This window comes from Nomia melanderi, chromosome 9 (genome assembly GCF_051020985.1).
Source record: "Nomia melanderi isolate GNS246 chromosome 9, iyNomMela1, whole genome shotgun sequence".
Lineage (NCBI taxonomy): Eukaryota > Metazoa > Arthropoda > Insecta > Hymenoptera > Halictidae > Nomia > Nomia melanderi.
In genome coordinates this window covers 17,994,650-18,009,971 of record NC_135007.1, presented here as the reverse complement: position 1 = coordinate 18,009,971, position 15,322 = coordinate 17,994,650, and the positions used below count along the sequence as shown (strand labels likewise).

General features: G+C 39.7%; 3 protein-coding genes across 14 annotated transcripts; 2 read left to right on the top strand and 1 right to left on the bottom strand.

The window, feature by feature from the left end:
• Positions 1–71: 71 nt before the first annotated feature.
• LOC116432510 (transmembrane protein 181) lies at positions 72–3,681 on the top strand. Of its 3 annotated transcripts, none has more exons than XM_031989549.2 (13): positions 72–222; positions 440–542; positions 612–715; positions 794–943; positions 1,026–1,128; positions 1,219–1,372; positions 1,473–1,553; positions 1,634–1,733; positions 1,812–1,939; positions 2,007–2,156; positions 2,246–2,348; positions 2,429–2,659; positions 2,760–3,681. In XM_031989549.2, exons 3-13 carry the CDS (start codon positions 622–624, stop codon positions 2,918–2,920), a joined length of 1,455 nt encoding a protein of 484 aa, XP_031845409.1. In that variant the 5' UTR covers positions 72–222; positions 440–542; positions 612–621; the 3' UTR covers positions 2,921–3,681. The 3 variants fall into 3 exon arrangements, with proteins under 3 accessions (XP_031845409.1, XP_031845406.1, XP_031845407.1); XM_031989546.2 differs by having other exon boundaries at positions 73–222; positions 367–542; XM_031989547.2 differs by lacking the exon at positions 72–222 and having other exon boundaries at positions 394–542.
• A 387-nt stretch (positions 3,682–4,068) lies between these two features.
• On the top strand, positions 4,069–5,693 carry Ssb-c31a (single stranded-binding protein c31A). Of its 4 annotated transcripts, none has more exons than XM_076370581.1 (4): positions 4,069–4,213; positions 4,979–5,044; positions 5,144–5,363; positions 5,431–5,693. In XM_076370581.1, the coding sequence occupies exons 1-4, from the start codon at positions 4,133–4,135 to the stop codon at positions 5,511–5,513; spliced, it is 450 nt and encodes a 149-aa protein (XP_076226696.1). In that variant the 5' UTR covers positions 4,069–4,132; the 3' UTR covers positions 5,514–5,693. The 4 variants fall into 4 exon arrangements, with proteins under 4 accessions (XP_076226696.1, XP_076226697.1, XP_031845081.1 ...); XM_076370582.1 differs by lacking the exon at positions 4,069–4,213 and adding an exon at positions 4,515–4,591 and having other exon boundaries at positions 4,975–5,044; XM_031989221.2 differs by lacking the exon at positions 4,069–4,213 and adding an exon at positions 4,605–4,754.
• A 17-nt stretch (positions 5,694–5,710) lies between these two features.
• LOC116432384 (uncharacterized) lies at positions 5,711–15,300 on the bottom strand. Of its 7 annotated transcripts, none has more exons than XM_076370541.1 (10): positions 15,224–15,276; positions 13,962–14,013; positions 13,395–13,565; positions 13,146–13,279; positions 12,927–13,071; positions 12,721–12,846; positions 12,406–12,623; positions 6,402–12,330; positions 6,247–6,305; positions 5,711–6,170 (listed from the first exon to the last, which is right to left on the bottom strand). In XM_076370541.1, the coding sequence occupies exons 2-10, from the start codon at positions 14,002–14,004 to the stop codon at positions 6,078–6,080; spliced, it is 6,918 nt and encodes a 2,305-aa protein (XP_076226656.1). In that variant the 5' UTR covers positions 14,005–14,013; positions 15,224–15,276; the 3' UTR covers positions 5,711–6,077. The 7 variants fall into 7 exon arrangements, with proteins under 7 accessions (XP_076226656.1, XP_076226657.1, XP_076226655.1 ...); XM_076370542.1 differs by lacking the exon at positions 15,224–15,276 and adding an exon at positions 14,152–14,291; XM_076370540.1 differs by lacking the exon at positions 15,224–15,276 and adding an exon at positions 14,152–14,273 and having other exon boundaries at positions 13,962–14,058.
• Positions 15,301–15,322: the final 22 nt, after the last annotated feature.

Genomic DNA, 15,322 nt, shown 5'->3' with positions numbered 1-15,322 from the left:
TCTCTATCGTCACATGGCGGTCTGCGCTAGAAAAATCAATACTACCACATCATGATGTCGGACGGTCTGTCATTTCGTAACACATCGTCGCGGAGTTGATATTTTTTCGTTCGCTGGCGAATGGATGTACTTGCGACATTGGTATTGTCTTTTCAAATGTTTCAAGCACTCGGCATGAGAAAGTGAACGCGTAAAAGTTATCCGAGACACCGTTGGTGAATGGTAAAGTAACGTTTTTCTCCTTTGGTAAAATGCGCACGTATTTCTCAATTTGTCGAGTTGACGCTACCGACACGAATTCATAAATACGCGTTCAAGTAACGCGAAAATGATGGTTCTTAACGTAAAACCTATAATATTATCTAGATAAAATGTATTAGGGTTAATGTAAAAATGGACAGTCCTGGGTTAGGATACTCGTATCATCTTCCGTCCGCAGGCTGGAATCTCCGAGTTAGAAACGTTCTTTCCCAGTTCAGTGATCTTTTCAGCGAGTTTAACAAGTATATCGCCCCTGCTTATCACCATGATCGGTGCGAAAGGTATTTCAGAGAAACAAGACGCAATTGCAATTACAATTACAATTCGATGATACTAATTTCGTTTGACAGATCGGTGCAAATGCGGCTATATTCTATGCACAAGAGAGAGTTTGTTATGGTATTCGTTGCCTTCTTTGCCTGTTTTATACTGGAAGTGTTTATCGGGCTTGCAGGTAAATCCGTTTTGACGCGACGGAACAGGCTGTCGACGAGAATTTGAATAAAACTAATCAGCTACTTGATTTCCGCAGGACCTCCGATTACTTCGACGAGCGAACAGAAGGCTCATTCGAACGGCAGCGAAGTGGCTACCGGCCCGTTTGTCATGAAAACACCCTCGGTGTCCACTTACAGTCAACAATTATGGGTGATCGCGAAACTACTCACGTCCAATAACGACGGTATTGTGGATGAAAAGGAGCGAAAATGTTTGCAAGTTGAATTCTAAGATGCTAATCGTTGCGACCGTTTCCATTCTTCCAGACGAACGATACGACAAAAGTTTCCAAATCAGTGTCTCGATAGACGGCTTTACCGAGGATCGTAAACTTGTACCCGTTTTATCTTCGGAAACCGGACACAATAGGTACCGATCATAGAAACGGAATTCTATTTCTATTTTCGACGAAAGTATCTTTGTTTTCGAGAAACGACGACTAAACTAATCGTTTTACAGAACCAGACGTTTGAAATGCGAAAGGCAAACTTGCGAGGAACTAGTGGTTGCTCATCTTGGATTCCTCGATTACAGTTACTATATAATTACCGTTCGTTTCCACGGACTTGAGAATTTCCACCAACGTTATAACATACGCGAGCTCACATTCTACGTCAGTAAGCACTGCACGATGTAAACAAATTGCATTCTCGTAGATAGGAACATCGTGATAATTGTACCACTGAATTTCTCACATTTCTGTTTGTTCGCAGTTCAAGAATTACAACCCAGCTTTTACAGAATTTGAAATATGGTTTCGTCTAATGTTTCTGTTGACCGCATTCGGAATTATGGTAAAGGGCGCTTTACGCAAAGATGCTGTTTCATGCGAATCGAATTGCTTGCATACCGTAAAAGTTCCGTTGATTTTTAGTGTTGGTTCGGGCATTCTCTCCGAAAGTACCCGTTGCACGACTGGTCGATAGAACAGAAATGGATCTCTATACTCCTTCCGCTGCTAATTTTATACAACAGTAAGATTCCGCGTCGCGTCGAGTATCGATCTTTACGTATCTTTACGTCTTCTCTGCTCTTCACTCCTCTTTTCGCAGATCCTATGTTCCCTATGATATTCTTGGTGAATTCTTGGGTGCCCGGCATGGTGGATGCAATTTTACAAACAACATTCCTTTGCGCGGTTCTCATGTTCTGGTTATGCGTCTACCATGGCCTTAGGCAGGTACGAGGAACCTTTCTACGATTAGAATCAGTAATCAATAATCGACACGAATTGTACGTTTCAACAGAACGAGAGACGTCTGGTCACGTTTTATTTGCCGAAAGTGTTGGTGGTCGGTTTACTGTGGTGTTCGGCCTTGATTCTGGCAACGTGGCTCCGTTGCACGGAACTGGAAGACCCGACCTATAATTATGTTCTGGATACATCCAATTATTTCGTATGTTCTCTGTGTTCTTCTGTGCCTCTATGTCCATGCGCCGTTATACTTTCAGCAGACGATAACGCAACCCATACTTGTTGTTTCAGGGCTTCAAGGTGTTCTTCTTCACAGTAGGAGGCTTTTACGTCGCATACTTGTTACTCTTGATATTAAGAGCGTACAGCGAATTACGCTCTATGCCTTACTTCGGTATGATCGAACAATTCAGTAGCCTATACGATATTTCGTGAGAACGATGCATCGACTCGACGATTCGCGTTATTCCACAGATCTTCGCTTGCGTTTCTTGACATTGCTCGCCGGTGTGGTTTCCTCGCTTTGCGGATGCGTGACAGCGCAACAGTTTGGCGCTGGTATCTTCGAAGACAGTTTCGCCTCCCGCCTCACTACTTATTATAGATCCTCCGCTCAGTTTATGGCCCTGTACGGTCTTCTGAATTTTTACTTGTACACAATGGCTTACGTGTACGCTCCCGCTTACCAGCAAGTGTACGGTCAACGTGAGTGGTCACTTGGTTTTCTTCTCTGATCGATACTTGAAATTTAAGCGTACGTTGCGTGTCTCGCAGAGAATTATTACAAGCCTCTTATTGCTTTCAGATTCCTCTATAACGAAAGATAACCCAGCATTCTCTATGATCAATGATTCCGATGAGGATGTTATTTATGGTTCGGACGAAGAGGTCGCGTACGGGTCGGACGAGGATAGTCGACGACCTTTGAATCGACCGTCCCGAACATCAACGAATAATAATAATTAAAAATGAACCGAGTCGAGAATTTCACGGGGCAAACCGTAGATGAACACTTTGTTTTATAAAAATCAGATACACGATCGAAAAGTTCATTCATGGGTAAATTGTACAAAATTTTCTTCGCTGTTTCGTTGGTGTGTGCGTATGTGTGTGTGTGTGTATCTACGTACAGATACATAAATACATGTGTATTTACTTACAAATACGAAATGGAGATTTCGTACGTAACACGTACTTACTTACATAGGTATTTATCTACTTGCATACTCGCATAAAAAAAGATGTTTCTATTCGATTCGTGAAAACAAAACTGTAAGAACACTCGTATTTTAACTTGTTCATTTTGTTCAAAGTGCGCGTTTGAAAATGATTGTTCATTCTATGGTTATTCATTGTATTTTATTTACTTGCTTACTTATTTACTTGCTTAATTACTTATTTACTTACTTACTTACATGCGTAAGTACATCGCGCGGCCATTAATCGAGTAAAATTGATAATTGTTTCGATAGATTTGTAATGGTATGACAAGTAACGAGAATTTTAATCGAAAATAAGTATTTATATGAAATCACAGGAAGATTATACATTCGAATTTGTAGCCTTTTAGATGTATAATGGAAAAAACTTTTGCATATGTCGTCGATCATGCGTGTTGATACAGATCGGATGATGTATCGAATGCTTTTCTATGACATCGTGTACAGGGCAGATAACTTTTCTGTACATACTATGAAAATACAGTGTAAACATGTCAAAAAACGAAATATCAAGTTCCTTTTTTCTTTTTCTTTTTCTTTTCCTTTCAGAGTAAAATTTACTTTTGTTTTATTAAGCTATGCGAAATGAATATGTATTTCTAAAATTTATACCTGTTTATAGCTGTTCTTTTTAATATTTTGCTTTCTCTTGTACCGACACAGACTCTATTCGCGCGATTTCGAACTGATGTTCCACGTAAATAGAGGATCAGGTGTACTTGTTAATGTTAATCGATAGAGATTACCTTTATCGATATCACACTAAATAAAGGACTCAATTTACGCAGAGTCAATTCACTTGCAAGTTCGGCCATTTACTGCAGATGGCACTTATAAATTTCCTCTTATGGTAAATGTGTTGCCATGATGGCTATTATGCCAATTATAATTATACCTTTCGTTGGTGTTTTTTCATTTTAATGAAGCGAATCACTGTGTTGTAAACAACAAACGTTCAATGTATAAAATTGTCAATCTTACGATTATAAAAATGTTCTTCGCAAGATCATCGATAATAGGGAATTCTTCCAATGCGTGGGTGAGCAAGTGTTCTTCCTTATCATGGCGTTTAATTTATAAAATTGACAATCGATTCAAACGTGGCAGATGAAAAACTTATGGAAAATAATGCTTAACATTTTTATGGAATAATATTTTGGTTTCGACTAGATGTAGAAATAAATTTTCCATAGATCGCATAGTTCGCGAGACGAGCCTCGCGACGGCACGGGGGCAAAAGGGGTTTCTCGCTAGGGACTTTGTAATATGGTTTTCTTGGACTCTAGTTATTTATCTAGTTAAGCGCTTCATTAAAATATCTAGAAGAAAACAGACACGTTGATCATTCCTGACTATTCTATTCTATGCTATTCATTCATTCTATGGCCATTCCTGCTCAGCCATAGTACTGTACATAGTAAGTACATGTGCGCGTGTAACGGTTGAAATTGTTTAATCTGTTTGAATTGTAGCTTTTTGTTTAAACTTGTTAATTACTTTACGTATCAAATCCAAAGCGGTGAAATTTTTAAAAGCTATTATTCGTATAGTGATTTGGTAATTTTGTAAAAGATTTTTAGGTATGTGCAAATATGTATGTATTATGATTCATAAATGTTACGAGGTTATATAGAAGTAAGGAATAACTATTTCTCGGTTTCTTTTGCTTCGAATGTACCAGTAAGACCATTTACGTTCCGAAATATTTTAATTGATCAAACTATTGTCCATAACGTATGCCGTACATGAAAAATATATGATTGGTCATAGAAGAATAATATATTAACGCACTTGTTTTAGGTAGGCACGTTTACAGAAAATGCCAAAGTCGAAAGAATACGTGTCGACTGATGACGACAGCAGTGAAGAGGTACTCTAATTACATAATAGATAAAATTTAATTCTTTAAATATTTCCCTGCTCAGAAGTTATATGTTTTTCACTGTATGTAATGTACTTCTTTCATAAGGAAGTAACGTCAAAGAAGAAGCAAAAGAAAAGGGAGGCAGAGGACAAAGAGGAAAAAGTATCAAAAAAGCCAAAAAAGGAAACGCAAGAAGACGAAGGCACAACTTGGGATCTTGGAAATAATCGTCAGATTAGCGTACGAGACTTTAAAGGCAAATTGTACGTTGATATCCGAGAAATGTACTACGACAAAGATGCAAACTTAAAGCCTGGAAAGAAAGGTATTCGAACATTGTAGCTTCCTCGTATAAGTTGTTAAGAAAGAGCAAATTTTATTTTTTTTTCCAGGTATCTGTTTGAATATGGCACAGTGGCGGAAATTACTATCTGTAATGGAAGATGTTGATAAAGCAGTGAAATCTAAATGCTGAGTATTATCGTCTCGATGCTCGACAAGAACGAATACTTGGAACCGACGATCTGACATGAATTCATAAACAAAGTGTAACATGTTCATACAGCTGTCTGTTTCTCTTTGCATAGCTGAACTGTGAAATAAGTTTGTATCCGTTAAAATTGAATATTTGTAATAAAAATCACTGTATCCTGTATTTTCTGCATTCCATAGTTTCTTTTATTCCCCGAACATGTAAAAACACGAGTATCGGTGCAACGCGTCATTGTATGTAAGAAGATTGTAATGTTTACATTAATAACATTACATTACATTAGCAAAAAGACTCGTCGAAAGTCCAACTTTCGATAGTACACGTGTAAATATTTTCACGTACATGAACACGTATATGTTCTTGTTTAAAAAAAAAAAAAAAGAAAAAGAAATGTAAAGTTGAACAATGAAATTTTGTTGTCAAACAGAAGGAAAGAAAAAGAATAATGCTCATTTTATGTCATTGTACACTTTCGTCGTGTTTTAAATACTTTTTACATACATGGTTGGTTAGTTGATTAGTTGGTTAGTTAGTTGAATTTCACTGTCACGCTGGTCCATGAACGGATGTTAAAAATTTATCCAAGTCTATATTGCTTAATAATGTTTGTGGATCCGTTGTGTATTGTCGTTTGTCGATCTAAAATAAACGATTATTTTGTCTCCATATTAGAAATAAAAAGCAATTAAAACAGAACATTAAATGATTTTCATACCGGTTTGCTTTCTTTTGGTTCTGGTAATTTCCTTCTAAAAACTTTCGCGGTAGAGTTATCTGAAATAGTAATTGTTATTAATGTGAATGGATAGCCCCGAGGCTCGATTTATTTCCTCGATAATACTGTTTCATTGATGTAATTGTAGCAATTACCTTGAGCAATTTCAGGAATTTTATCCAGTTTTGTTTTTTTCTTGTTATTAGATACTCCATCGTGGTTTTTTTCGTTTGTCTCGTGAACAATTTTATTAGTGGCCTTTTTCACTTTGGACGTTAAGACTTTGTCTAAAGGAGAAGATGCGGCTAAAGGTTTCGTATGGAGATTTATCGTTGCGATTTGCGGTTTGTTGGTTGATTCGGGGACATTTTCATTTTTAACGGGTGACTTTCTATTTCCCGAACGTTTCCTCGATTTTGGGGGTAGATTAAGTATTTCTTCGTAATTGGAAGCAGTCATCACTTTAACGCATTCATCGCAACCTTGATCGTTCAAGACAATGTTGATCTGGAATTCCAGCTCTTGATTGCTATATCTGCGTCTTCTTTTCTTTTGTAGGGTGTTATCGTCGTAGTGGAAGTGATATTCCACCGAATTGGGAATGATCACGTTAAGCGCTGTCTCGTGGTTGTTTTCACGCCTGAATTCAGGAAATATCGGCGAGTGATCATTCTTACACGTAGGAATGAGTTGTAAACATTGAAGTACGCGTGACAAACCTTTTGGGTTTTCCGAATTGAGACTCCTCGAGGTCGCCGACGCAATGCTATCGGATATATCGTTTTCTTCGTTGCTCGGCAATTTAGACGAACTCGATGTTTTCTGATCATTTTCTTCGTCACTGAACAAATCCCGTTTCACCTGATCTACCTTCGATTTTAAAATGCCGTTTGCTTTACCACCGCGACTCGGGTATTCTTTGGAAGGACATATATTTTCTTCGTTCGAATTACTTTCATTTTTCAACGAGTCGGTCTTTGTTTCTCCTGAAATACTTTTACCTTCAATCGCTATCTCATTCTTGAACTTGTTTACGTTTAGAATACGCTCCTCCGAGACATGTACATTATTTTCTTCGATTACTATTGTAGCGCACTTTGCGTCAGAATTTTCTATCGTTTCCTTTCTTTCTACGATTACATTCTTTTCCACGAGAGTCGTGTCGTGAATTTCATGTTCTCCTTGATTCTCCGGAACTCCGATATCATCTTTGATGTTATTTTCAATATTATTCGCATTACCGGGAATATTTTTCAATTTGTTGGTCGTATCGACAGTACAGTGTTTTACAGGTTTTAATGTTGAAGTTACATTATCCGTGACACTCGTGTCTCCGTTGGAATTCGCTTGACAGTGTTTCTTTAAATATCCCGGATTACACAATTCTGTTTTCGATACGCCTTTCGTGGACGAACATTTCATCTGGTTATCGTTGTTGTTGCGCAAACTACCATTATTGCTGTTGCCGTTATTGCTAGTGGTGTTACTGTCACCGTCACCTTCGTTATCATTGTCGGCGTAATTATTACCGTCGTTGCGATCGACATTATTGTTGTTACAGTTACTGCTATCGTTTTTATTGTTGGCTTCATTCATTTCTCTTTGTTTCCTCCTCTCCTTCGCCTGTTTCTCGCTAAACTGGACACCTTTTCTTGGACCACACTTGTATCGACCATTTCGTATTTTCGAACCAACGTTTCTTTTATTTTTCAAAAGAATGCATGCTTGTTGAGATTTAACACGAGATGCATTGGGTTTAGAAATTTCTCGAATCTTGGCAATCATACGTTGACGTTTCGCTTCTAGTTGCAGAACCAACTTCTTATCTATAGACGAGGATGCTTTCTCTTTTTGTAGAAGAGATCTCTTGGATGGTTTGCTAGATGGTTTGAGGGAAAGGAATGAATTCGATTTGACGCGTTGTACATGTACCACTGTTGGCTTTTGTTTCGACTTTCTCGTACTAGACTTTTCGACGGGTAACGGCTGATTGAAATTTGGTAATTTTCGATCCTCCGAGCTGATGAACGCCGAAATTTTTGAAGACAAATTGGTTAGATGATCGACACCAATTTTTGAACTGCTGGGAGTCTCTGAAATGTCTGCTTCGTTTAACAAAGACTCGTCTTTTGCGGGAGTTTCTTTCATTGTGTGTTTTAACATTTCGTCGTTCTTTGATATCGGAAGCACTTTTGTCGGCGACGATTCGCACTTTCTTGAGGTGATTACTGTCGCTTCTTCTGCACGATTCGTACACGATTTATCTTTGCTTTCCAATTCGGATACACTATTCTTCTCCGAGGTCAATGTTGTCGATGGGTAAATAAGTTTTTGCGATGAATCATTGCTAGCATCGAGATCAATTCGATCAGAAGGTTTATCCGGTTTGTTCTTGACAATTGACTTTTTCTGTGAATCCGTGGTTTCGGTGTTATCGAGAGCAAGCGATCTCGAGGATGAAATAATCGATGATGATAACGACAACGATGATGAAGACGACGACGACGACGACGACGACGACGACGACGACGACGACGACGACGACGACGACGACGACGACGACGACGACGGCGACGACGACGACGACGACGACGACGATGAAGACGACGACGATGACGATGAAGATGAGGACGACGACGAGGCCGTTGACGAGGACGCTGAGGAGGACGCTGACGAGGACGTTGACGAAGATGACGATGACGACGATGAAGAGGAAGTCGTAGATGACGTATCGTTATCGTTCGATTCCTCGTTACCGAAGGCAGGCCTGTCGTTCTCGGTTACCGCAGGACACTGGTTTGCTGCGTCGTGCTCATTTTTCTCCGAACCGGTGCCCCCAACGTTACTCTTCGTATAGTCAGGTTTCAATTTTTTACAACGGATCGGGGAATTTAGCGAATTAGCCGATATCTTGAGTTCCTTCACCGCTTCTTCTTTCGGTAAGTTTTCTTTGATCACTTCAAACTGTGTTATTTCCAGCTTTGCGGATACGCAGGTTTGATAAGCGTTTGTAGGTCCGTTAGTTTCATGAAATATGGTTTGTTCCGAAACCTGCGACGACACCAGTGTAGAAGAATTTTGTAAATTCTTAGCTAGCTTGGTCATTGCCAGTTTCCCCGAATTCTCATCTTGTTCGGATGTAGGTTTATAGTACGGGGAACACGACTGAAACGCTTCTTCCTTCGCGTCGCCTGTAACAGTCTCGGTCGAATGTTTCGGAGTTAACGCTATACAAGGGGTTGTCGGGAATTCCGGTGTGTTGATAAAACTACGCATTTTACTAGAGTCTTCGTTACTCTTCGCATACGGTGTCACGTTACTGCTTGGGCTGAGTAATCTTGGGGTCGGTGGTACCCCGGAACTTTCCAATTTTCTTGGTGTTTCTAGATCCATCAAATTAGGCATTTGCTGCAACATCTGATGCGTTATGTCCACGGAAACCTTTGTTACCTCCGAACACTGCAAAGTTTCCACGGACATTACGCTGTTTCTGGACAAGCTTCGTTTCTTCTCAGGACTACGTTTCTTCAAATTCGTCTGCAACGTTTTCAACTGCGCATATTTCTTGACGCGTTTCTTCTCGATCGCAGAATCGTCGGCGACAATAGTTTCCGCTTTCGAAACGCCTTGTTTGTTATCGTCGCGTAGCTGCAAACAAGTTTCGTCTGTTGCGTTATGGCGGGTATTTCCCGCGGTATAATCGACAAGCTGCATCGATAAATTGTTTTCCATCGACAAGACGACGGTCGACGTCGATTCTGCCGCTTGTTGGTCGCGCGAAGGTTCTTTCCTCGTGTCGACAGTATCCTTCGATGCGGGGCTTTTCGTCTTCCTTTTGTGCATTCTCGAGCTGCGTTTGTCTCTTTTCGACGCCGCGACACTCTTGTCCCTCGTGTGTTCCGTTTTGTTCGTGTCGGAGGCTTTTGGTGCTTTTCGGCACTCCTCCTCGGTTGTGATCTGCAAAGCCTTCCGCAAATCCGCATCCCAAGCATCTCTATTTATTTTCACCGACTTGAACTGAACCTTGTCCTCCGAGCACGAGGCCACGGTCTGTTTCGTCGACGAGACAACCTTGTCGGCAGCAATCGCGTCGACCCCGTTGCGTTTCTCCCAACTGTCGAGCAGTTTCGGCCCGTGACCCCTCGTCGCTACGGGAAGTTTCGATGGTCGACACAGTTTCAAGGGGCTTTTCAGTTTATGGCTAGTTATCGTGACGTGACTAGGGAACGAGGGCGACTTGAAAAGAGAGGTTCTGCGCACGCATTTCACGTGTTTCACCGACCTCGGCGAGAAATGCGCGCTATCGTCTCCTCCGGTCAATTTATTCGATGTAACGAGCATCTTTGTCGGAGTATTAAAATCGAGTGCTCTCACGTGACTGCTTCTTCTTCTGGGTGTCGATAAGCTTAATCTATGATTTTTCGATCTACTTCTCAGCAAGGTTCTCGGAGTTCGTTTATTAATGACATCGTGCTCGGTTGTTTTCGAAGTAGACGGTTGCTGATCATCGAGAACGGTAGTTTTAGGCGGGGCTACGGAAACCTGTACGCTTTGCGTGGCGGGCGTCAAGTCGATGTCCGATAAACTTTGATTCTGATTAGTTTTATTGCAATTGAATTTGATGTACGGAGACAATCCTGTACCCGACAAACTTACGCTATCCTCCACGCTTATCGTCGGCATACTCGAACTGTCCAACAGCGTTCTTGCACTGTTCTCGTTCCCGTAAAGGGTAATCGATTCTCCACCGATAAACTTATTGGTACTCGATACGATGGGATTCGTACAAGAATTATCGACCGCCATTCCACACGTGTTTTTCCCTTCCAGTCCCTTCTGACAGGCCTGCAGGGTGCTCGTTGCGCAAGAAACGAAATTCTTCGACTCGTTGAAAGTGTTCGGAAGCGGTGCTTGCACTTTCTGAGCGACGTTCACGGTCTTCAAGTATAACGTCTCTACGAAACTTTTGCCGTTCTTAAACGTTGGATCTTTAGGCACGATCGGAACGAAACGAGAATTCTTGGCGGACGTTATGCCGGAACTCGAGACTGGCACATTACTCGTCTCTGGCTTCGAACATACGATTAATACCGGCATCGTCATTATATCTTGTTCGGGTATCGACTCGTTCACTTCTTTACCCTCTGTTTCGCGTTTCGATTTTCCAACTCGCGATCGTTTCACCGACAGTTTTCTCATCTTCGATTCAATGTCGCTGTTATGAACAACCGCAGCTCCGCTGTTGTTGTTGTTGTTGTTGTTGTTGTTGTTGTTGTTGTTGTTGCTGTTGCTGTTGCTGTTGCTGTTGCTGCTGCTGCTGCTGCTGCTGCTGCTGCTGCTGCTGCTGCTGCTGCTGCTGCTGCTGCTGCTGCCCCTCTGATTATCGATACTCGTTGGTTTTACAGTCTGCCTGTCTTTATTCGGAGGCAGTTCAAACACTGGTAGTTTCTTCTCGTGCTCGTTATCCAAACATACACCCTCTTTCGTAAAATCTCCGATTCTCTTGTCGTTCGATGATTTATTATTGATAATGTTTGCATTTATTATACTCAACACCGCAGCGGCATTTTGATCCTCTAAAGCGCTATATTCTTTCTCTTGGTCCCGTTGCTCGTCTTCGACGCGAACGTTTTGTTGCCTCGATGAACTGCGAAGCCTGTGTTTTAATGGTACCTCTACGACATTCGTTTCGTTCAGTGATTTCGCATCTATCGAAATACCAGGCTCCAGCGAGTTCATTTCTACGCTCGAAATCGTTTCGGCTAGTTTTTCTCGAGAATCGTTCAGACTCTTTATTTTCGGCTTAACTTCCATGTCCTCGTCCGGACTTGTGTCGGTTTCCATGTGCGGTCCAATAATTTCGTCGAGAAATTTTTCAAATACTGGATCAGACTCTGTTGCTTCTACTATAGATTTAATCGCGTTATTCAGTTCGATCATGATGGAAGTATTTGCTTCGTTGTTTACAGAGTCGTTTAGGTTCTCATCTTTCAACGACGTATCCGTTGGCAATATAGCCTTATTGATATTCTCGGCAATACGTTCTTGTAACTCGGTGCGATTTAACAGCTCTTTCGTCAGTAACTTGGGACAGTAATGAATTATTCGGTTAACGGAAACATATCAATTTCAAATGATTTACTCTCCCCGTATACTTACACTGAGATTCTCTATGGGTTCATCGTTGGTTTCGGATTCGGATTCAGGTGTATCGTACGACGTGGTCTGAACTTCAGCGCACGAGTAACTCAATAATTCTTCCGTGCTTGTAGCCGTGCTGCATTTTTTAAAGGGACAAGAATTCTTTGCGTTACCTTCCTTAGATGTATCGTCGGCAACAGCAACTATCCCTAAATTTTTATTATCCTGATCATCACCTGACCGATTAAATAATCAATCGATGTATTCTTAGAATCTTAATCACGATTCCTACTACTGAACCACGTTCATACTTTGAATTCGAATTGAACCAACCTTGATGCTTTTGCCGATGCACGTTACATTTTGTCTCCTTTGCATTGGTATCGCAATTCGATTGACACGACGAATGTGCATTTCCTGGTAAACTTTCCAATGGTGTTGCCTCTATACTGTCGAAACCTACCATTACAGAAGGTAATAATCTTTATAGAATTCCAACTCCCGATTTGCCGAAAGAAAGATAAATTTAACAATTTAACCTGTGGAAACTGGACATTCCGATTGTTGAGAAACATTCGATCCTATTTTTGTACGTTTACAACGTTCGCGATCACTGTTACTATGACGTCTTTTGCGAGCGTTACCGGATATTATTGGAGACCCGTTACACATTTGAGCGTTAGTCTGTAAAAATTCAAACGTTACGTACGTCGCTGTGTGTCTATTATTATCGCAACAAATAATTATAATCCATTTACCTGTGAAGGAACATTAATATTAACCACAAACCGTTGACCTCGTGTTTCCTCGACTAAAAACTTTAATTGTTCCAACGAATCCCCGCAATGTCTCATTTGTTCGCAATCTGCGATTCTGCTGAGACGCTCTTGAACTATGTAAACATAAGAATCTTTTTAATTTTCGTCTTCTCGAATAGCGAACAAAACGAAAAACTGTGCAAGTGGGTTTGTAATTGTTAGAGTAACACTTAAACTCGACCTACTTACTCGCTGCATTGATTGCAAAAAATTTTTCTATGACATCTATCAAGGTCATTCCACCTACTCTTGTACTGAATCGTTTCCCTTTAGACATTACGGTGCGACATTCTTGTAGCTGCGGCGATGTTTCTAGAAATAATTTAGCTGCTTCTATACATTTTTGATCCTCGAGATATCCTGGAATTGTTTGAATTTTTAATACTGGACATAAGAATCGGACAAAAATTTGTAATAATCAATTAATATTCTCTATTATAAATTGCATACATTATAATAATCTATGCATGTCCTAGATATAAAATGAAATTTATTAAATTCAACTGCATTTTGCACTTGCTAACTCTGTAGATCAGATATTATTAAATATATTATTAAATGTATTATTACGCAAAATGTATATTACCATATTAGAATTATAATACGCTATATAAACATTTATATTATCTCAAAGTTGTCGAGTTTGTCCAAATAAATTATACGAATTTGATATGCTCGAAAAATGTTTACGTTCCCGCCACAAAACAGGTTATCGCGACAAGACGCTTGAAGCATTGTTGTATAAAGTTCTCTTACCAAGAACAAGTCGTGCTACTTCTGACGGTAATAATGTTTCCATATTGTCTCACTGTAAAGTTTAATATCATTACCAAATAACAGGGAAAATTCTGAACTGTAAAAAAAAATAGTTGCTTTCAAAAATATTATGACAGAAATCTTGAACGATCTTGAACGAGTATGCCTTCTATAAAGCAATTTTACCAACATTCTAACTTCTTCGTTTTAGTGATTCTCACCGTACGATGGGTACATCATCTCGCGAAACGTAAATTACAGTTACGCGTATATCATACATTTTCGGATTTTGTGTTTCGTCGCTAATTTTCCAAATCAACAGAAAAATTTCTTTCCCATCTAAAAACAAAAAGCTTTTCGACAGACTGTTACAGACGGATATACTTACTTTGGTTAGTATTAGAATCCGATTGTATTCACTTTTACCTTCAAACCTTGATACGCGACTGTTTATATGCAATATTACGTACTTTAGGAAATAATTCTTTTAGATATGCCTTAGAAAATCATAAATAACGTATTCTTGGTAACTGGCAATGATAAATGAGAAACGGAAATTATTATTGTACGATAACATTCTGTTCACAGATTTGTAAACAATGGGAAACTGGCAAATGGAGGTGATGAGAATGTTTTTATATGTTTCATTTCCAGTAGGAGTCTTCCATTACACAAATTATGATGAAGATATGTATGATTGGATAAGTAAGAAACGAGATGAATCTCTGCCTTACAATAAAGAGCAACATAAAGAAGTTTTGCAACTTATACAAACTATCAACGATAGAAATCAAATGGAACACCTTAAGGAAATGGAAGAGCAATATCGAAAAACGGAAGTGAAAAAAACTTCGTAACTTGATATTCTATATGTTAGTGATCCATAAATGTCAAATAAAATGTTCTGAATAAGTGAATATTTCTAAATACCCGTGACTACAATTGCATTGACAACGATTATCGTACAGCAACTGAAGCACAGGCATCTCACGCAATGGAATACTCTGTTGCAGCTAACGTTAGAAAATCTCGGTAGATTTTCAACGGGAACTTGATAGAAACTTGATAGACCTTTTAATAGAAACAGAGTATCCTATGCGTACATTTCATCCGTACTACGAGTATTTCATCTGCAATTCCGTAACGTCTACTCTTTTTCGAGAAATCATTTCTGGTACAAACGAATATCTGCTACACGATTTATATTACGTTGATTGGGTGTGTACATATATAGATGTATAGAAACACAAGTAGGTACTTACAGAGCTTCACGATAGCGAAAGCGCATGCGTGTGTATTGTTATGCAAAGTTTTGTGCCTATGTTCATGGATCAAATTTTCTGCGAATCGGACGCATTTGA